The following is a 22,640-nucleotide window of genomic DNA, read 5'->3' on the forward strand; positions in this document are numbered from 1 at the left end:
AGAGATCAACTCCGAAGGTACCCCGTATCGACTAATGATGTTCGTTTGAATAAACTTTGCAACTCGATACGCAGTGAGGACAGCATAAGAGGCAGCTTCGACCCATTTGGTAAAATAATCGATGCCAACTAGAATGTATTCATGCCCGTTTGACGCCTTAGGCGATATTTTACCAATAATGTCAATTCCCCAGACTGAGAATGGTCATGGTGAAGTCAGACCCACTAATTGAGATGGTGGCACATGTATAAGGTTCGCATGTATTTGACACTTATGACAGGTTTTGACCATGTGATGACAATCTGTTTCCATCGTGGGTCAGTAGTATTCTTGTCTCATAATTTTCTTAGCTAACATTTTTCCACTCATGTGAGGGCCACATTCTCCCGAATGTAGTTCAACCATTATCTGTTCAGCTTGATCTTCATCAACACACGACAGATGAATCCCATCATAAGACCTTTTGTATAAACTTCTTGCGCACAGGATGAATTGAGATGCTAATCTTAGTAGGGTTTGTCGTTCCTTCCTCGATGCTTCTTCAGGGAATTCTCGTTTTTCCAACACTTTCTTTATGTCTGTGTACCATGGCTTTCCATCGGGTAGTCGAGTAGCAATGTTGATCTGATGACAGTATGCGGGTTTGTCTTTGACTTCAACCGTGATTGGTCTTAATTCCATGCCAGGGGGCAAATGGATCATTGAAGATAAAGTTGCTAAGGAGTCAACAAATCTGTTATCCTCCATTGACAAGTGTTGGAACAAGATATCTTTAAACTTACTGACTAAGTTTAACAAATACTCATGATAGGGTTTTAACTTTTCATCCCTAGTCTTCCATTCTTCCAATGACTGATGTATGACCAAGGCTGAATCCCCAAAAACCTCAATTTCTATAATGCCCAGGTTCAAAGTAGCTTCGAGCCCCGCGATGCATGCCTCGTATTCAGCCGTGTTATTAGTATTCGAAAAGACTAATTTAATAGCAATAGGAATGTGGCATCCTTCCGGAGAAAACATGACTACCCCTATTCCATACCCATTTTGATTGGCGGCTCCATCAAAGTACAACTGTCATGTTTGGTTCTACGGTTCTTCTTTAATGTACAAGATGTTCTCATCTGGGAATTGATCGACATGCCTTATTCCTTCTACTACAGGGTGATCTGCCAAGTATTCTGCTACAGCTCTTCCTTTGATAGACTTCTGTGTAACATGCGTGATGTCAAACTCTGATAGCAACAATAACCATCGCGCGGTTCTCCCTATCAACGCCGGCTTCTCGAAAAGATACTTGAGAGGATCCATCCGAGATAATAGGATAATTGAATGAGACAACATATAGTGCCGGAGTCTCTGAGTAGCCCACACTAGTGCTAAGCAAGTTTTCTCCAAGGATGAATATTTTCGTTCATACTCTAACATCTTTTTGCTGATATAGTAGATGGCCATTTCTTTGCGAGTATCTTTGTCATACTGTGCAAGCATGCATCCCATAGCTTCTTCTATGACCGACAGATAAAGAAGAAGTGGTTCACCCGGTGTAGGTGGAACCAAAATAGGTGGATTTAAGAGATATTCCTTGACTTGGTCGAAAGCCTTTTGACATTGCTCATTCCAAACTGTTGGTTCATTCTTCTTGAGAAGCTTGAAAATAGGTTCGTAGACGTTGGTGAGTTGAGCGATGAATCTACTAACATACTGGATTCTGCCTAGAAAATCTCGAATCTGCTTTTCAGTCTTGGGTGGTGGCATCTCTTGGATAGCTTTAATCTTTACAGGGTCTACTTCGATCCCTCTCTGACTGACCACAAATCCCAATAGTTTTCCAGAAGTTACTCCAAATACACATTTCTGCGGGTTGAGGCGGAATTGGTATTTTTGGATCCTTGTGAGAAACTTTTCTAACGTAGTAACATGCCCTAGTCGTTCCTTAGATTTGACTATCATATCATCTACATAGACTTCGACTTCCTTATGTATCATGTCATGTAGTAAAGTCGTGGCTGCTCTTTGATAGGTGGCTCCAGCGTTCTTCAAACCAAAAGGCATGACCTTGTAGCAGAAGGTCCCCCGTGGCATGATAAATGAAGTTTTTTGCATATCTCGAGGGCCCATTTTTATCTGATTGTACCTTGAAAATCCATCCATGAAGGACAACAACGCGTGTCCTGCTGTACTGTCCACTAGAACATCTATATGTGGTAAAGGGAAACTATCCTTTGGGCTTGCTTTATTTAAGTCTCTGAAATCCACACACATTCTAACTTTTCCATCCTTTTTCGGTACTGGGACGACATTAGCAATCCACTCAGGGTATTCTACTACTTCTAAAAATCCAACGTTAATCTACTTCGTAACTTCTTCTTTGATTTTCAAAGTCCATTCTAGCTTCATACGTCGAAGTTTCTGTTTGACTGGTCGAGCATCAGGATATAACGGAATCCAATGTTGGACAATATCTGTGCTTACCCCCCGCATATCCTCGTAAGATCACGCGAACACGTCTTTGAACTTTCTTAGCAAGTCTACTATCCCTTTGCGTTCATCAGGAGATAAAGTGACTCCTATCCGAATTTCCTGAGGACTTTCTTTTGTTCCGAGGTTGATAACCTCTACTTCCTCTATTAGAGGTTGAGCCCCCGACGTTCCTCTTCTTGTTCAAGTAATTTGATTATTTCAGGGGGAGGTTCTTCGTCAGAAGATTCTCCCTCCGAAGTCAGATTATTAGTTAAATTATTATTGTGCTCGGAGTAATTAAAAATTTCTTTCATTTCATTAAAAAGAGATGGGGTAACATGACTCATTGCAGACTTGACAGACTCACTTGACTCAGCAGGAAAAACAGACTCACTAGAAATAACAGACTCAGCAGAAACAACTAACTTACTTGACTCAACAGAAATAAATGACTCAACTGGCATGTCAGACTGAACAGGACTAATGGGACCGACAGACCCAGTCTTGACATGCAACACAGGACTAACTATATGATAATTTGAAATACACCCAACAGCGGGTTTGATTACAGACTGAGGATTTGGGATCCCTTTCTCAACTGACAACACTAAGACACTATGATCTTCAAGGAATAGCTGATCGATGTTGAGGGAGTCCAGATCGAGCTGCCAGTCTTCAACTTTCTTCTCTTTAACTTCTGTGCTTGCTTCCTTTTCAGGCCATTCCATGCCAAAGAAGATTTCAAACCTCGGCAAACGAGTACCTGTGATGTGATCAATGAAAGGCTCTGGGAACCCACAGTAACGGAAGTCTTCTCCTTCTTTCACAAAATAACCATTGAGGGTCTTTCGATAGGGCTTCATTTTAATGAGATCCGTGGTACGCCTTTGCTTTTTAGCAATGGCCTTGTCCCGTTTTGTCTTCCAGTATTGGGCCCAATCTTCCTTAGTAAGCTTATATCCTAGTCCGAATGTGCCGATGACTTCTTTGATTACTGGTGCCTCTTTAATACCTTGCTGCTTGCTACCTAAGCCCATACCATGAAAAAATCTCATTTTCTTGAATATATTGGCCATGTAGCAGTTAGAGATATTTTCCATTGGAAAATATTCTTTCATGGCTTGATCCTATTGGACTGAGCATATCTTTTCGAATTCGAACCCACTAAGTTCTATTCCCTGTTGTTCTGGTTGAATTTCAAGCAACGGCTCATCCTTAGCTTCAGTACTGTTCATGATCCCTACAATTTCAGCATCTCCATGGAGAGTAATCACTAGCTCATCCTTTATAAACTTGACCTTCTGGTGTAATGTAGAAGGGATGACTTTAATTTGGTGTAACCATGGTCTCCCTAACAATAAATTGAAAGAAGACTGGATATCAATAACCTGAAATTCCACAGGAAATTCAGCTATGCCTATGGACAATCGAAGGTGTAAAATTCCCAGTACATCTCTCTTGGTGTTATCATAGGCCTTAACACCTTGATTAGTGGGCTTGAAATCTTCAGTCTTAAACTTGAGACAAGTAGTCGTTTTCAACGGGCAAACGTTCAGTGCACTCCCGTTGTCGATCAAAATCAGAGGTACCCTCATCCCGTTACAGTCAACTATAATGTGTAACGGCTTAGTGTAGCTTGCCACTTCTTTCGGGAGATCTGAGTCCGAGAAGGATAGGATATTCTCCACGTAAGTTGCCCCTACTATACTAGCCAGCTGATCTGGAGAAGTGTCAAGGGAGACTTGGGCTGTGTTTAGTGCTTTGAGAACAGCCTCCCTATGAGCAGTGGAAGCCATGAGTAAACCCCATATTGAGATATTGGCACTGATTTTTTTAACTGTTTGATCACGGAGTTATCCTCTTCGATGCTTTCCTTGGTGGGATTTTCTCCTTCTTTTCTTGCTAGGACTGCAGGATTATCAACATAGAGTTCTTGTGGCTTAAAAACTCTTTCCCCTCGAGTCATATGTCTAACTTCATCACAGGAAATGGAGAAAAGCTCATCTTTTTCAGTTAACAAGTATGGATATTCGTCTATCAAAGGTACATGACTTTTCAGATTCATTTGAGCCAAGAGGTAACTAGTGAATGCGGGATTATCGTAACGGGGCGGGGATAAATAATATGTATCATCCGAGGTTAGATCAAATGGTTCATAGTTCGTAGTAAAAACCTCATCAGTGAAGGCTATCCCGATAAGGGGGTAACTAGGCGGTTTAACTTGGATTGGATGGATAAGAGAGACGGGATCAAATGACAATGAGGTGTGAGAAACCATATTTAGAGTTGGCGGAGGTTGATAGGCATGTAGTGGATTAGTGGTGACATTTGGTGGGCTGGGGATTGTGATCTTTTTGTTATCAATAAGGTTTTGAATGACATGGCACAAGGTGATACATCGATCTGTGTGATGGTCAGGATTTTGATGAAATTCACAGAATAAGTTGGGGTTGTGTCCGACTAGCAAGGGATTTGGTAAAGGTCGGGGCTGAATCGGGGTAAGCAACCTTTTTTTCAACAATTTTTGCAAAGTTACGGTAAGGGTCATCCCTAAATTGGTAAATTGACGCGGAGTTCGAGGTTGACTCGGGTGACCCTGGTTATTAGCCCGGGTCGGGGGTTGAGCTGGGGTAACGAAGGTATTGGTGATGTAAGTATGGTTGATATTGGGTTTGGGAACATATGGTTTCTTAGGCTTGTTATCTGAGGGGTTAGAAAGGATCACAGAGGCAAATGCATCCTCAAGTTGGCTTCCGGCTTGTAACAAGGATTCAAAAGTAGGAAGGTATTGGGCCACTAGGTGCTGAGCATATCCTTGAGAGAGGTTTTTTAGGATAATTTCTACTTATTCCTTCTCCGAAGGCCTATCCCACATTTGAGTAGCCTTGGCCCTCCAGCGACTAATGAAATCAGTGAATGTCTTCTCATTTTTCTGTTTAGTTGCTTCCAAATCCCTTTTTGAGGTCTCAATCTCAGTACTGTATTTATACTGATGCCAGAAGGTCTTTGACATGTTCTCCCATGTACCCACAGTAACTGGATCTTGAGACATTAGCCAACGTAGTGCTGATCCTGATAAAGTCCTTTGGAACAATAATGTCATATGTTCGTCGCTAAGCCCCATAGTGCGCATGTTGGTAACATACACCTTAAGATGTGTTTTCGCACACCCTGTCCCACTGAACTTGTCCATTTCAGGCATCACAAACTTCTCTGACAAATGGATTCGAGGGATGCGGTTCAAGGCTTCAATGCCTGCTGCAATTTCATCAATACCCTTTATACTTTTCATAGATGACTCCAATTGAGACATTCTATTAGATAACGCCGGATTTCATCAACATACTCTTCGTCTCCGTCGAACTCGAAGACTTCACGTGGACGTTTCTCTTCAACCTTTTTTCCTTTTGGGTCATTTAGAGGAATTCCCGTCGATTCCGAGGTCTGTTCTAACATTTTCACTTTGCCTTTTATATTGTTGATATCATTGGCAAAGGCTGTCAAGATCTTACGGATCTCTGTGAGCTCAGATTCTGAAGCCATCTCTGCTTGTTGACTTAGCACTGTGGTTCTTTCTAACCGACTGGACTTACGACTCCAACTAGGAGGTGGACGCTTGAGTTTGAGCGCAATGATAATCCTATATGACCCCATCAAAGGTAGATTTAGTCAATTTCAGTATTACCCCCTTGATAACATTTTAGAGAATCATTTTATTGAGGTTTGTGCACCAATCCATTAATTAATCCATTCACACAATGAGTATTCGAAATAAATATTTATTAAAAAAAAAAGATAGTTTTATTGAAAATGATTGACAAACAATATGTTCTTATTAAAACATCTTTCAACAAATTTGATTTGAACTATTTTTACATGGACGCTTGGCTTTGTCTTGATGGTCATCAGGATTGCTGTCAGGCTTGACCCTCTTGGCTGTAACAACTGGCTCTTTGAATTTCGCTGGTCCGTCTGGATATCCTAAAGTGTGCTTGTTCCAAGCTTTCTCAATGAGGTGTACTAACTTTTCAGTCAAAGGCTCGGGGGAAAAGAAAGCTTTGTGCTGAGATAAGGATAACTCTGTAGGTACATCGTACTGTTCTGGGATCAGATTAGGATGGTAAAAAGATGTTTCTTCTAAGCCAATCAAACGGACATAGTAGGATACTTTGGTTCCTAGAACAGGGGGATCAGTCATCCACCAAGGGCACCTAAAATCGATATGACAGGCAAGGCGAGAGTCTAACCATTTACTCCAAGTTTTGACTGAGTTGTGACGCACTAACAGGTTTATCTTGAAAAAGTGTTATGGCCCATATTCGAGGTTTGAAGGAACCTCTACGATTTTGATACGTTCGCAAAGCCACATATAGAGTAAGTAGGGGCTTCCTTTGAAACTTTCCCGCTCACCATTTTTTATGCATCTAAACCTGAGAAAGTTTCAGCTAGGATAAGAGGTACCGGGTTGGCTTTTCTTGAGAGTTGAGAGGCTATATCTATGAAGGACTCAGGGATAGTTTGGCCATCACTATTGGAGGTCAGTATGTATTGGGCTAGGATTCTAAGGCACAATCGATAATCTCTAGTGGCTCGCCAGGCTTTGGGTTTTACATTGATAGGATGACTGCGGGAGCGATACGGGCCCAATAAAGGTACTAAGTTCAATCTCCCGTCATAGACTAAGGCCTTGGCTTCTTCCTTGGAAATGTTTAGTCCTGTGGTGAGTTCACCAGAATATCCGATCTTCAATGAGGGCCTGACTAGAGGTCCTAAAGTGGATATCCTCATGATGCCACAATAATCCTCGTGAGTGGGGCACAAATGCATATACCCCATATGGAATATGTGAAGATAGGGGTTCCATCGCTTAGCCATAGCATGTAAGAGGTTCCAGTCTATCTCAAACTCATGGAAGTAAAGAGCACTCCTCAACATGAATCTCCCAAAATTGATCTTCTCTATAGGGTGCATCCCTACAACGGTTGTTTTGACTAACTGATTGATTGGCTTATCGCCTGCGACTAGTGATGAGAATGCAAAATACCATATTTTTCTCCTTTAATGTTTAGTCCTTTATACATATTTGGTGCCTAAATGTACTCATTATTCTTTTATTTTGACTTAGGATGCAAATGGAGGTGTTAAGTGCAAAACGAAATTAATTGGGCGATTTTAGATAGTTTCGACATCACTTCGTAATCTGGGCATAACTCTCTCATCCAAATTCCAATTGAGATGATTCAAAATGTTATGGAACGCTAAGAAAAATATCTACAACTTTTATGTTTTGAGTTTTGAAAGATATTGATCATATCAAGGTCGAAATCAGACTTGAAGTTGCTGCACCTGCACTGTTGACGCGGATTTGATACGGTTTATTTGAGAAAGTCTCCAAATCTGGTGCACGAAAATTCTAATTTAAAACACAACTTTCATAGTTATATTAGGACTTTATTTTATTTTTAATATTTTTCCTTAATTAGTTAGATTGGGATATTGTTATTGAAGAATATTTTTAGGAGATTTTAAGGAGGAAAAATAACGAGTAGAAGAAAAGAGACTTAAAGAAGATATCTCTCTCCTCCCTTCTTCTCTAATGTTTCTTTTGGGAGTTTTGATTATGGCTTTGTGTGGCTAAACTTTTTTAATTAGTCAAAGGAAACGGAAGCCTGGGAATCAATAAAAACTGTGAGATCTAATTGATTTTTATTGTTCAATTTATGCTTTGAGTATTGGATGTTCTTCTATGCCTATTTTCATTATTGTCTCGTTTAATTACTAGGAGGCCTACTAGTTTATCATTCGTTGCAATCTACTGTTAGGTTAGATATCAAATCCGTAATTGTTTGATCCCTCTAATTTGTTAATCAACTAAGATTTAATGATTTGCGACGTCAGAAATTATTAGAACTTAGGAAGAACACTCGACTAAATTAAATACAACTGCTTGTGCTTGTATTGTTTAGCTTCATCGATCTCTCTAATTCTTAAGACTACTACTAGATTAAACCTTTAACGCTTGTTTTGGGTTGTTTAGTAGTTAAGGTTAATTAGATCGCTTGTTTTCTATTTAACTATGACTAAGGAGAGATAGGAAAATAGTTCCAACGGTGAATATTCAAACTATGAATTGATATATACTTGCATCGATGATCAGTTGTAAAATTCCTATGGTGGAAGTTAACTTAGACCAATATTTGTTCTTTTGATTAATTTTAATTCTTCTATTTGAATTGTTCCTTAGTTATTTTTCTTAAAATTATTTTCGTTATACTTGAAACCCCTCTTTTTATTCACATAACATAAAAACTAGGCTAGATACTCTCCGTGGGAACGATCCTTACTCGCACTAATACATTTATATTTTAGGAGTATAGATTTTATTTTTGGTTGCATGCGACAGCACACCAACTAGCATCCTGGTTTGACACAAAAGGGTATTTTAGTTCTCTTCCAAGGTCCATGTAAAATATCAATATTTTTCTTTCAGAAAATCTTGTTCTTATAGAAAACATTTTTCGGAAAATATTTTTTCTCGAAAAACATTTCTTCTAGAGAACACTTCTTTTGGAAAACAATCTTTTCTGGAAAATATTTTCTATCTGTAAACTATTTGTTTTCTTTTGAAAATTTGATTTTCATTTTCAATTTAAATGGATCGGCTCACCATGATTGTTGGATCGGGATGGACTGGGTCATTATTGTAAAAGAATGGATTCTTTATTAGGTCGGTGCACCCATTTTAATTTTCAAAAATAAAATTTTTGATCCTTGAGGACAACCATACACTTTGATTTCATCATTCATAGCACTCACATACATTCATCAATCAACAGGTTCCAATCAATAAATAACCCGGGAACACCCACGATAAGTTCAAGTCGTGACCTACTGGGAAGATTTCTAGACTCTAAGCTTACTATGTGCAATGCATTTTTATCTGGCTACCCTTGCCCAAGCACACTTATATACCTTTCGATACGTGGTGACTTGGTTTGATATACCGTATAGGTGATAATCTAAAACCTCAAATCACTTCTCTGAAGTAAAAAACAGCTAGTTTGATCTCCAGTTGAGAGGTGACGCACAATGCTGAGCAAGGGCCCACTTAAATACCTCTCGTCTAGATAGACATAGTCTATCCCCCTCGTACAGTAGGGTACAGCGAGGCAAGATCTTGTTTAGGCACCGATTTTGACCAAGAAGTGCAATTGATATACTTAGATTATCTTTTATACCTACGGGTACGAGTCAAGAGTTGTAGCTTTCATAAATGGTTTGGCATCCCACGAGGGGACCGACCACGTACTAGTACTACGTTGGCAATCGGGACATGTGACTGTGTGGCTCGCAACAGGTCAAAGGCTCAGGTCGCTACAGCATGGGTGCATCAATATATCTCTCAGAATCACCTGATCAGACGGTATTAATGCCCTCAGTTTGATATACCCTAAGGTACGTGACTGGAGTTGTGATTTTCATGAATGATGTCGCATCTCCAAAGAGACCGGACCACGCACTAGTGCCACGTTGGCTATATGGGACGTGTAAGTGAGTAAAACAATAAACGTGCTTGTGGTGTGTGCAAAACAGGGTGGGGTGTGCCCGGGGCCTTTTCCAAACACATGGCCCCATGGGTCCAATCAAGCCAATCAAGAGAGAATATTAAATCATACAAGTGCAGGCATACATCGATCAGAAACATACTCATATGGTTTAATGCACGTCTCTAGCATTCATCAATCAGCAAATCAATTAATGAATAAGGGCCTATAATAATTAATTAGATCTAATCATCGCAATAGGCACAAATTTTGCAATTTTCATGATCCAATCAAAAGGTTATTTCGGGGTGACCCTAACCAAGTCCAATATTGAAACATGCACACAACTGTAGACACCCAAATTTGAGCGGGCCCTCGACGCAAGATGCCCCAAAAATCGAAAATTGGAATGGGCCCCGAGGCCCAAACCTACAAGAACCCAATCTATTTTCAACTAATAAATGTCCGAGGTCACCCACGTGGCCCATGGACCCACACACCTCACCACCCTCCTACATCCTTAAATTCAACCCAATACTATTCTACCTAAACCCAATCCATCCCAAAACCCAATCCATTATAAATCCAATCCATCCCAAAACCCAATCCACCTAAATCCAATCCATCCCAAAACCCAATCCAATCACATAACCCAATTCCACTAAACCCAATCCATCATAAACCCAATCCAACCTAAAGCCCAACTCATAACCTAAGCCAATTCAATACCCCAAACTCAATCCAACCTATCAATCTCATCAAACCAATCACCAACTCAATACAAAAAATGACACATGTCATCACACCCTTCCCCCTCCCTCATCTAATCAACCAACTCCATCACTTCCCTCCAAAAATCAACTCAACCCATAATCCTACCCTAACCTAACCTATAACCCATCCGCTCATCATCATCAACCAACTCCATCACTTCCCTCCAAAAATCAACTCAACCCATAATCCGACCCTAACCTAACCTATTACCCATCCTCTCATCATCATCAACCAACTCCATCACTTCCCTCAAAAATCAACTCAACTCCAAACCCTCCCCTAACCTAATCTATTCCCCATCCTCTCATCATCAACAACAAAACAACTCAACCCATACCTAGAACACCCTAACCTATTCCCCATTCTTTAACAACCCACATCATAACCTATATCTCCACACATCAAACATCACTTTTCCAAATTTACTCACAAATCACCTCAACCCATACCTTCCCACCATCACCCCCATACTCTTCTCTCTAATCAACCAACTACCATCACCAATCAACCAATCTCTTCATCTCTCCATTTGTCACATGTCATCATCCCTTCAATCCTCTCAAAATCAAACCAAAATCAAACCAATCACTACCCATCCCCCCAAATCAAACACCTTACCTCTTCAACCATCTCAACACTCATTCTCCAAACAACTCTCTTACACCCATCAACCATCACTCATCTCACCCCACCAAACACTCTACCCAAATGGATTTGGGTAAGATCCAAATCATTTGGGTTAAAACACAACCCATTTCCCTAATTACAAAACTACCCTTATTCCCTCTCACCCCTTCTTCTTTCAAACTCATGCCATTATCCCTTATTCTAATTCCCCACCCTATTATACCCTAAAATAACCTCCCAACCTCTATAAAAACCCCTCCATTCTCCCCTCACCACAACTAATGAAAATTTGACAAAAAAATCTAAAAAATCACAACTCATCTCAACTCTCTACTCTTACTCTACTCTCAACACCCAACTCTCAACTCATCTCACAACTCTCAACTCTCAAACTTCTCTCAAACAAATCAAGCAAGGAAAAAGAAGTCAAGGAAGGTCAAAGGAAGTCAATGAAGGGTCAAGGTGGGTTTGACAAAAGGGACACCCCCCTCAACTCCCCTCCTCTACTCTCACCTTCTCTACACATTCGCACACACCACCATGATTTAAATCATCAAAAGGCCCCTTCTTCAATAAGGGTACCCTCAATGATTTGGATCAATATCGAAAGCCCCTCACACTTGAGGGCATACATCGAATATTTTCGATTTTCTTTTCTTTTCTTTTTACTTTGGAATACCGAATCCGAGGTTACCACATTACGTGGATGGAGTAGGGTGCCTAACACCTTCCCTACTCCATAAATGGACCCCCTTACCTTCAATCAAAGGTTGGGCCATGTGCATTATCCAACGAGAGTCATCAAACATACAAAAAGTATGATTTTTCAAAAAATGTGACATCGGGTGACCATTCACACCCTTTTACCAATTTGAATGGTGGCGACTCCAAAACACCTCAAAGTGGAGGGATGTTTGAAGAATATTTAAAATCTCATGTTCACAACAACAAAACACTTTATTTCTCTATCCAAATCAAACGGATTTGCACCATTTCCTTTTTTTTCAATCAAAATTATTTTGGGTGATCCTAAAATGATTCAAAATTTCAAAGGATGTCGAATCGAGGATATAACAAATTGATGAGATAAAGAGCATGTTTTTATTTTTTATTTTTTTATTTTTTTATTTTTTATTTTTTTTAAGAAAACAAGTTAATCTCAATGAAACCAAGCAAGACAAAAAGATATACTCCCATGTTGTTGTCGGCAACATTCAAGACTCGATTTTCTTTTGAAAATATAATTTTTTTTAAAAAAATTTCTCATCGATTCAGAGCCTTGATGGAGATATAAATCAATAAGTTAAACCCCTTAATTGACAGAAAAATGTCCGAAAAATTGTGTTAAATTTGCAAGATCTGATTTTAACTCAAACTCTCGATCGATGCTTTCCAATTAATAAAAACCTGTAAAATAGGATAGGATTGGCTTGATGGAACAGCATGGTATAACGGATTTTCGGAATTAAACACGATTGACATTTAATCCCAATGACCTAGGTCGTAGGAAGCGCTGTTACTAAATCGATATTTGGCCATTAACGTTGTTGGTTATCCAGAACCGAGAGCGCAAAAGAGAAATAACAGATAACTTGGACAAAGTTAATCAAGCAAAAACGCAGAGAGAACATAACATATCCGAGTTACAGTCTTATAAACTCAAGGAGTTTCATGAGGATAAATTTTCATCTCAGCCTACTGCGATGAAAATTCCCTCCATGAACTGTCTTTTGATGATTCCGGTCTTTTGTTTGAAAAGAAGAGAGAAACCGAGATTAAAACAAATCTCCATAGAGATCCTCACATTCGAAATTGAGATCAACAGCATCTACCTCACCAAAACGACTGATCGAAAAAAAAAGCCACTAAACTCAAGACTTGAAATGATATTTGAGTGAAAAAAACTCAGGAACAGCGCCCTACCAGTCCCAAAAAATAGTCACAAAAATCAAGAAAGAAAAATGATGTTCGAGTTCTCTGATCTTAATCGAATCTCCCATCTCGTAAAGAAGACAACGCCCCCTACCAGTCCCTTAGTTCACCATTGCTTGTTCGATCAAGAAATAATCAGGATGAGGGCAACTCCAATCGATTGATACTTAGATCGGTCGACATCGCAAACTAAATCGTGGTTTAGGAACACTCGGGGTGCAAGGTTCTTCGATCTCTGTTGAGACCGATGGAACCAAGTGGGGAAGACGATGTTCTTTTAAAAAAACAGATCAAATGGGTTGAAAACAAAGTAAAAGGAATTTTTTACTTATAACACCCCATCAATTAAGTTAAGGGTTCGATCATTAAAAGTGGCTGTTTACTAGGGACACACCGTCCTAAAAAAAACAGCAAGTTGGCAGCAACAGAACCTAAAAAAAAAACCCTCTCTTTTTTTATCATTTTTTTTTTTTGCTATCTAAGAGTAGAACTTGCCAAAAAAAAAAAAACTGAATACTTAAACAAAATTTAAAAAAACTCTTTTTTTTAATTAAAAAAAAAAACATCGTCAAATAATCGAAAAAGACAACGTTTGTTGTAAAAAAAAAAACAAATCAACGTACCTAAAAAACTAAAAAACAAATAAATAAAAGATCCTCTTTGTTTCATTATTTCACCCTCAATAAAATTACCCTTTGAAATTTAGCATTATTTTAAGTCACCCTAAATGACTCTCAATTGAACTACAGAATAATATGCCAGGTTAACGCACCCGGCATCAAACCGAATAACTAATGATTGGATCAATAAACATAATAAATAACTAAAAACCGATAAACAAAAAAGAAACAAACTAAAATTTAAATAAAACTAGGTCATTGGCAATGTTCCCATACTTGGGGTTTTTCAAGTCTAATCCTCAATGTCTCCAGTGGAGTCGCCACTGAAAGCGCCCTCGATCCGCGGGGTGCGAGGATCCGCTTTTGACCCTTGAGGTTTGGGAGTCGCTACCTAGTTATTACGGTCTAGGAACCGATCCATGACTCTAAATAGATAAAGGACTAATCTAGAACAGAAAAAACTGAATTCGGGGATCATATTACGGGGTTGGAAGGTGTTAGGCACCAACCCCGCCCGGCCAAAGCCGGTCTCTACTAACTTTTCAAATATGTTACGCTGCTAAAAAACCTAGATAATAATAAAATAAAAAATAAGAAGTTATACCTTTCCGATAGCAAAGACTTTGTTCCCTCGGATCCGACAAAAATTACTCCTTGTACCGTACTTCTTGCTTCGTTCTGTCTCCGGATTTGATTTCCGATCTCCGAGGCAAGGTATCTCTTCTTTTTTGGATCTGAATTCTTCGAGTTTGTTATGGATTTTGAAGTATTTTTGGAGGGTTTTTAGGTGTTCTTTAGGCTAAAATCGAAGGAGGGATGTTAGGTAAGGAGTTGGGATTCCAAAACTAGGGTTTATGGGAGGCTAGGGGGGTTCTTAGACCTACTTCTCTTAGGATTTATGATTTGATACGAAAATAGGGTGTGAGCACCTCTATTTATAGATTTTTTTTAGGGGTTGATTTTGATAGAGTTAGTGTTTAATTAGAGTTCTTTTAATTAGAGTTGTGTTTTAGTTAAAATTGTTTTAGGCAGAGTTGTGTTTTAATTAGAATTGTTTTAGGTGGAGTTGTATTTTAGTTATAATTCTATTAGATAGAGTTATTACTCTAATTAGAACTCTATTATGATTTTGACTTTTGGCCTTATTTGATTGACTTTTAATATTTTGACTTTAATCTTAATTGATTGACTTTTAATATCTTGACTTCAGTCTTGCTTAATTGACTTTAATTTTGACTTTAGTCTTGCTTGATTAACTTTAATACCTTGAATTTAGTCTTGCTTTATTGACTTTAAATTTTTGTAGAACCCCCTCTATTATATCTTTAATTCTTTGGACCCCCAAATGGAGGGGTCCTTAAAGAAATATCTCACGAACCCTCAACAATTTTTCATAAGAGCCCGATTGATCGATTTTTTTACTTCAAAATTTTAAATTAATTTCATTAATGTTTCACTTTAATTATTTAATGTTTTATTTATTAATTTCAAAATTTTTAATTATGAAAATTGTGAAATTACCGTTTTACCCCCGGAGATGACTTTTCACGTTTTAAATCAATTTTTAATGTTCTAAGATGTTTTAGAATCGATTTTTCGTAAGGAATTCAATGAAAATATTAGTTTGTGTCATTTATGAATTTTTGTGTGTGAAATGGTCATGAACTTTATGAGGGGCATTTTCGTAATTTTGTCAAATTCTGTGAAAATTGGTGAAATGATTTATTTGATTTCGATTTGTTGTTTTATGTGTTTGATAGAATTTTCCTAAGTGTAACGTAGGCTCTAGGATTGTTTTGAGATTATGGGTATTTTGGTAATTTGATCAATTTTTAGTGATTTTTATCGTGAAACTTCTTTTTGTCTGCAAAATGATGATTTCTATGTTTCTGGAGTCGTATTTTCCTAGCGTAGCGTGGTTTCTACAGTTTTATCAGTTCGAGATACTTCATCCGGATTTCTGAAATATTTCTGGTAACAAAATAAAGCAATGGAATAAACATCCATCATTGGGAATCATTGCGATCGGGTTGATGAGTTGATTAATTAGGCGAGTGCAAAAATGGGGTGTCTACAGGTGGGCACAGTGAGTACAAATCATGGGTGCAAATAGCCTGAACATTTTTTCTTATTTTCTCATTATATAACGACTGATCAAATTGTTTGGATGATTTGAGTTTTCAATTGATGTTTTGATTAGCATGTTCATTTTGACCCTTAGTTACATCTTGACAGATAAGAGAATGGACAATAAATATTATGAAAAAATACTTAAAGGACCTTGTGGGAGGGATAATTTTTAAAATAGTCCCTAAGTTCTGGGTGGTATCTTAATACTCCATCAATAAACTTTTCTTTTCTTAGTCGAACCTCATTTATTGTTGTAATGTATTTGAAATACTCAAATTACCTTTTTTTCTCATCTTCTTCAAATAGTTAGGTTTTTCAATTGCGATTATGATCATTTTTCATCATGAATGACAAATGGAGAATGATATACTTTTTTCACTTTTTCTTAATAGTCCATTAGTAAACTTTTCTTTTATAACGATCATTTAGATATATTTTTGTTATTTTTTCAATGTTTTATTAAAAAATGAAGAAAGAAGTTGAGATTCTAACTTTTTTTATTTATTTATTACATTGTAACTTTTGATTCGCAAATATGTATTTTGGGTATTTCTAGGAGATTTACCCAATATCGAAGTCGAAAAATCTGAATCACATTTACAGTGTTGAGTTCACCACTTATTATCGTCGAGTTCAACAATCTTTTTTATGAAAATATTGTTAAACTTGACAATAATTAAACATAACGTAAAAGTGTCAAGTTCATCAATAATTATCGTCGAACTAAAAATATTAATATTATTGAACTCAATTATATTGGTTATATTATTGATAAACTCGATGCTTTTGTCATGTTTAATTATTGCGAGTTCGACCATATTTTCATAAAAAACGTCAAACTCGATAATAAAAAATTGGAATATGATTTGAATTTTTCATTTTTTTTCCGACTTCTATACTGGGTAAATCTCCTCGAAATACCACAATGAATATATCATAGTTACGAAATAGATACTTGAATCAAAAGTTGTGACGTAATCCTATATATTTTTAGAATCTTAACTTTGTTCTTCATTTTTTCAATAAAACATCAAAATAATTAAAAAAATACATCGAAATGTTCTAAATTAAGAGTATGTCATTCTCCATTCATCATTCACTGTAGAACATTATTGAAAATGATCGTAATCAACGTTGGAAAAATCCAACAATGTGAAAAAAGATGAGAAGTAGGGTATTTTGAAGACATTTTAACGAAAGATGAGGTCCAGGGACTATTAAGTAAATAAAAGTTAACTAAAAGAACTATTAAGATACTACCCAAACTTTAGGGACTATTTAAAAATGTTGTGTAAATGTCTTGTATTAAGTTTCACTACACAAAGTTGCGGGGGTGCAGGGGGCAACCCTTGGTAGCAATTCAGAATACGACAAAAATTCGATGCTAAAATTCGACAAAAAATTAAGAGTATGTCATTCTTCATTCATCATTCATTGTAAAACATTATTGAAAATGATCGTAATCATCGTTGGAAAACCCAATAATGTGAAAAAAGATGAGAAGTAGGGTATTTCGAAAACCTTTCAACGAGAGATGAGGTCCATGGACTATTAAGAAAATAAAAGTTTACTAAAGGGACTATTAAGATACTGCTCAAAACTTAGGGACTATTTAAAAATGTTGTGTAAATGTCTTATATTATGTTGCACTACACAAAGTTGTGGGGGTGTAGGGGGCAACTCTTGGTAGCAATTTAGAATACGAAAAAAATTCGATGTCTAAAATTCGACAAAAAATTTGATAAATAGAATATATGCGGCATATGCTTCATACATATATTATCCGTTTTATTTCAAAAATTCGAAAATAAAAAATTCCGTAATACGATAGTGATGGTGATGATGAAATTGGTAATGGTAAAGGTGATGATATGTTGGTGATGGTAATAATGATGGTGGTGATAATGAGGGCGTTGAGGTTCTTGTTCCATTGATTTATAAAAGAAGATCAAAATCAAGGGATAAATCATTAATTTAGAAAATTAAGGTGCAATCTTAAATAAATGTAGAGGGTCATGTCCTTATTGTTTAAAAAATAAAAAGCACATTTGTCATATAAAAAGGTGGATTCCTCTAAAACTTTAGCATGGTTGCTTCAAAGTCGACTTGTGTTACACGTCACAACTTACAAGTTTACACTTTGCGACATACAAGTTATAGTAGCATTTTTTCCACTAAATTTTATAAAAATTAGTAAAAGGCATAACATTCGTAAAAAATCATTTCAAACTTAAAATCCGTGAATTATTCAAAATAGTTCAATATTCCAAATAATAATACTTTCATTGAAAAAAAAAATTGAAAAAAATTTGTGAATTTTTCAAAAATTAAACGGAAAATTGCTAACATTGGGGGGGGGGGGGGTTGCCAGGGGAGATTTACATGTTTTAATAACTTTCAATTTTATAAATAGAATCGTAAAGTTGCGATGTTATCTCTTTGCTATTTTGATTTTTTCACAAGATACCCTCCTACAAAGGTCCTTTTTAAGTAATTGTTTCTAAATATTATTGGTGGAGAAAGGGAGTTATAAAAAACCAAAGTGGTGAAGATGAAAAAATAAATAAATAAATAGAAATAATCAAATCAGGTGATATCATTTACATATAATGATAAAACATTAAGTTTATAAGTTAAATATTGAAAAAGATCATAGGATAAATACATAATCTCTTTAATCTCAATGGGGGTATTAATCGAGATTTCATTAATTGATTTTTATAAATATAAGTAAATGTAACATTATAAATTCTCTACAAAATCAAAATAAAAAAAAAACAAAAAAAAAAAACATCAATTTTCTTTAATGTACGATACAAAACAAAAATCTTGAATGAAAAAGGTTCCCCAGTTCATCAACCAGTTTATTAGAAGGACTTGTGGCACACTGTATCAAATAGAGCCTAACCAGAATATAAATTTTCATTGCCACTCCAGAAAACATTCTCCTTTTCAAATCCTCTTATAATCGTAGCTTTCATACCAGTCACGTGTCAGATTCTCGAAATTATCCGAATTCGGATATCTCACCACGTCTGACACCAATCCCTCTCGAAACCCAATCCCTAAACCCTTAAAAAAATAAATTTTTAAAAAACAAAATTTAAAAGAGAACTGCTATTGGCACCTCAATTTTTACTAATAACACCCCAACATCTTAAATTGTTTCACCCCTAGATTAAAGCACACAATTCAAGCAAACTTTGTTGAATAGAAAGCATTTTAACACAGTGAGATAGCAACTTCAACAGTTGTTTACAACTAAGATTGGCTTCTATAAAATCCTAAATCTAAACAATTTGATATCTAAACAAAAAAGAGAGAGAGATAGAGAGATTTTCTATCGACACCCCAATTTGTTTTTAGTTATTATCATTCATTGGCTTAATTTTTCAATTGGGATGTAATAAATTAAAGTTGGGGTGCCTATAACAGCTCTCAAAAAATCCTAAAACCTCCCTTCACTCTCTCTGGCTCAGCTCCACCCTTCTACCTTCAAAATCTCAAATTTCATCCCAAAATACTGAAACAAAACCATAAGTGATCTCCAAAAATGGCGTCTTTCTTCACTTCATCCGCTTTATCTCTCCCTAATCACAGATCCTCTTTCATCTCCTCTGCAAATCCAAACCACTTTTCCACATTATCATCTCTTCATTCCAATCTCCTCAACCATTCCACCACTCTTTCCCTCTATCCCCAACTTGAAATTTCTCCAAAAAACAAGAACAACAAAAGGTCTCTCGTTGTTCAAATGTCGTGGAACGGTCCTCTCTCTTCTGTCAAACTAATCCTCCAAGGCAAAAACCTTGAAGTAAGCTTTAATTTCCCCCTATTATTTTACCCAATTATCTCTCTCTCTCTCTCACTGCAATTGAATAATTGTTTCTTATGTGATCACAGTTAACAGATGCTGTTAAGATGTATGTTGAGGAGAAAGTCGGTAAAGCTGTTCAAAAGCATTCCCATCTTGTTAGAGAAGTCGATGTTAGGTTATCTGTTCGTGGAGGAGAGTTGGGGAGAGGCCAGAAGCTTCGGAGATGTGAGGTGTCACTCTCAAAATTTGATCTTTCTTTCTGGGTTTTTGAATTTTTGTTCAAAATTTGATCTGCCTTTCTGGGTTTTTGGAATTTTGTTCAGAATTTGATTTTTTTTTATTCTCTCTCTTCTTTTTTTTTTTTCCTTTCTTTTTGGTTTTTGGAATTTTGTTCTGTTGGTTGTTATTTTGATGTGGGTTTTGTGTTCTGTAGGTGACTTTGTATTCAAAGAAGCATGGAGTTATTAGAGCAGAAGAAGATGCGGATTCGCTATATGGAAGTATTGATTTGGTTTCGTCAATTATACAGAGGAAATTGAGGAAGATTAAGGAGAAAGATTCGGATCGTGGTCGACATATGAAAGGGTTCAATAGGTCAAAGGTTAGGGAACCAGAGACTCAAGTATTGGAGGAGGATTTGGAGGAGTTAGTACCTCAAGAAGAGGAGGGAGACTTCATTGACATGGTATGGTCGTTCGTAATTCTTGATTTCAATTTGCTGAATTTTGAGATTGGTTCAACTTATTTGCTTGTTTTGTTTGATCATTTGATGATGTTATCTTTTCTCATTCTTTATATATTGACGTTATTGCATTTGAACAATCTTTAAGTCCAAAACACAAATGCCTCATTTTGAATTCCAATCATTGCTTGGGAGCAATCTTGCATTGATCTTTGAGGACTGAATTTAGCACAAACTTTTCTAAGGGGTGCCTTTGAGACGGTGAGGGAAGATATTAAGATGTTTGAATCAACATAGGACATAGCTTTCAAGATAATTGAATGGACGATCACTGGAGGATGCCCTTCAGTTTTTAATATTGAAGCGAAAATGGTAAAATTCCACAAATTTTATAACAATGTATAAAAAGAGAATGAAAATCTTGGGTAGTTCAAATTATGCTGAATGTGGGGCTTGTAGGCTCATTAGACCTACCTTTTTGAGCTTATTAGCAGACTTGATCATATTAACTTATTAACAACCATTTCTGAGTGGATTTGTTTAGTAATGCTGGATGGGAGCTTGGAGAAGCTTTAGCCATAGCCTTGAGACCTTGACATTTCATCATCCATATGTAACAAACTCACTCTACTTGCAAGTTCAAGCGTGAGTGGTTTGTGTCAGACTTATTCGTATTTATACTCAATGGTTCGTGTCCGAGTGGCTTGGGGGGATGGTGCCTCATGTATGCAAAGTGGGAAGTTTCAACTGTGTCTGCACATAATATCAAGAGTACCAATAATAGATATAATCTTTGAAGAATATAAGTGTCAAAAGTTATGGTTGAGCTTGTTTGCCCAGTTGGATGATTTCTTATACTTTAATATTGAGGTCTAGAGTTTAATTCCAATCTCACCTAACAAAAACAAAGTAGAAAGTAGTAACATACCATATGTGATGCTATCTGATTTTTCTTTCAGTTTTTCACTGTTTATACTTACAGTTTTTCTTTAATTGTATTGGAATTTTAACGAGGAAAACTGTTGTTTGAAAGTTTCTTCCTTAGAAGAAATCTCCTTATGTCCCCTTACATTTCCATATACCATTCTTCGGTACACTGAAACAATATGGAATGTACCCTTGTAAAAGTTAGTAGTCTGGCCCCTTCAATTTGCTGGATATCTATAACATTGTCTTGTGATTTAAGACCCAACCAATTGTTCTAGATGTATCTTTAAAATTGAATCCCAATTGTTTTGGATACTTATTTTAAAGCAACTTTACCTTAGTTTAATTTAAATTTAGGAAACAATTCTTAGACATTTCCCAGTCCATCAAATATATATGTATGCATATACCCCATTTTTGTGACTGAGTAGGATGTGAAGAGCTATCCATTTAACAAATTCTCACTTACTGAACTCATCTTCCAGCTTGTTCGTACGAAATACTTCGAGATGCCTCCACTGACTGTTGTGGAAGCTATAGAGCAGTTGGAGCTTATCCACCATGACTTCTATGGCTTCCGAAATGAAGAAACTGGTAAGTATATACCCTTTTGTTTCTCCACCTTTGTTATATATTAAACTACTTTGTTTGCTGATTGTGTGGGGATTCTATGACGTCGTTACAGGTGAGATAAATATCATTTACAAAAGAAAAGATGGAGGTTATGGGTTGATTATTCCTAAAGGTGACGGCAAAGCTGATAAATTAGACCCAGTTATGGTAGAACCAGCCAAGGAACCATAATATGATGTTGTGAGATAATGTGGGTTGTATATGTTGAATTTCAGATGGCAACAGTGTATGTGAGCAATAATTTTGGATTCAGAATTGACCCCGTTCTCCCATGGTGACCAAGTTCGGATTTGGTATTATTCAATGGTGGTCCAGTTCTTAAAAAATTAACTAGGAAAGTTTTGTAAAAGTTTCATTATAGTTTGGAGATTGTACAAATTATGTTTTTGGGTTTCTATACAAATCCATCCATCTAAAACTATGTTACCTGATTCGTGGGTTCACTCAGTTTGAATTTGGGCTTGAGGTTTGAAGGTTGAAGAAGATAATAACAT

The 22,640-nt window shown here is 36.8% G+C and overlaps 1 protein-coding gene across 1 annotated transcript; it reads left to right on the plus strand.

Moving 5' to 3' along the window:
* The first annotated feature begins 19,548 nt into the window (after window positions 1-19,548).
* LOC147390804 (30S ribosomal protein) lies at window positions 19,549-22,564 on the plus strand. The gene is made up of 5 exons (XM_086459481.1): window positions 19,549-19,901; window positions 19,991-20,134; window positions 20,338-20,589; window positions 21,999-22,107; window positions 22,199-22,564. The coding sequence occupies exons 1-5, from the start codon at window positions 19,641-19,643 to the stop codon at window positions 22,315-22,317; spliced, it is 885 nt and encodes a 294-aa protein (XP_086315607.1). The 5' UTR covers window positions 19,549-19,640; the 3' UTR covers window positions 22,318-22,564.
* Window positions 22,565-22,640: the final 76 nt, after the last annotated feature.

The sequence above is a fragment of the Akebia trifoliata genome, chromosome 11 (genome assembly GCF_017979445.1).
Source record: "Akebia trifoliata isolate Shusen 1 chromosome 11, ASM1797944v1, whole genome shotgun sequence".
Classification (NCBI taxonomy): domain Eukaryota; kingdom Viridiplantae; phylum Streptophyta; class Magnoliopsida; order Ranunculales; family Lardizabalaceae; genus Akebia; species Akebia trifoliata.

Excerpts from the sequence above, each read along its gene's own strand:
- LOC147390804 (XM_086459481.1), top strand. The coding sequence starts at position 19,641 with ATGGCGTCTTTCTTCACTTCATCCGCTTTATCTCTCCCTAATCACAGA. Across the intron at positions 19,902-19,990 it reads TCCAAGGCAAAAACCTTGAA|TTAACAGATGCTGTTAAGAT; the intron begins GTAAGCTTTAAT and ends ATGTGATCACAG. Across the intron at positions 22,108-22,198 it reads CTTCCGAAATGAAGAAACTG|GTGAGATAAATATCATTTAC; the intron begins GTAAGTATATAC and ends ACGTCGTTACAG.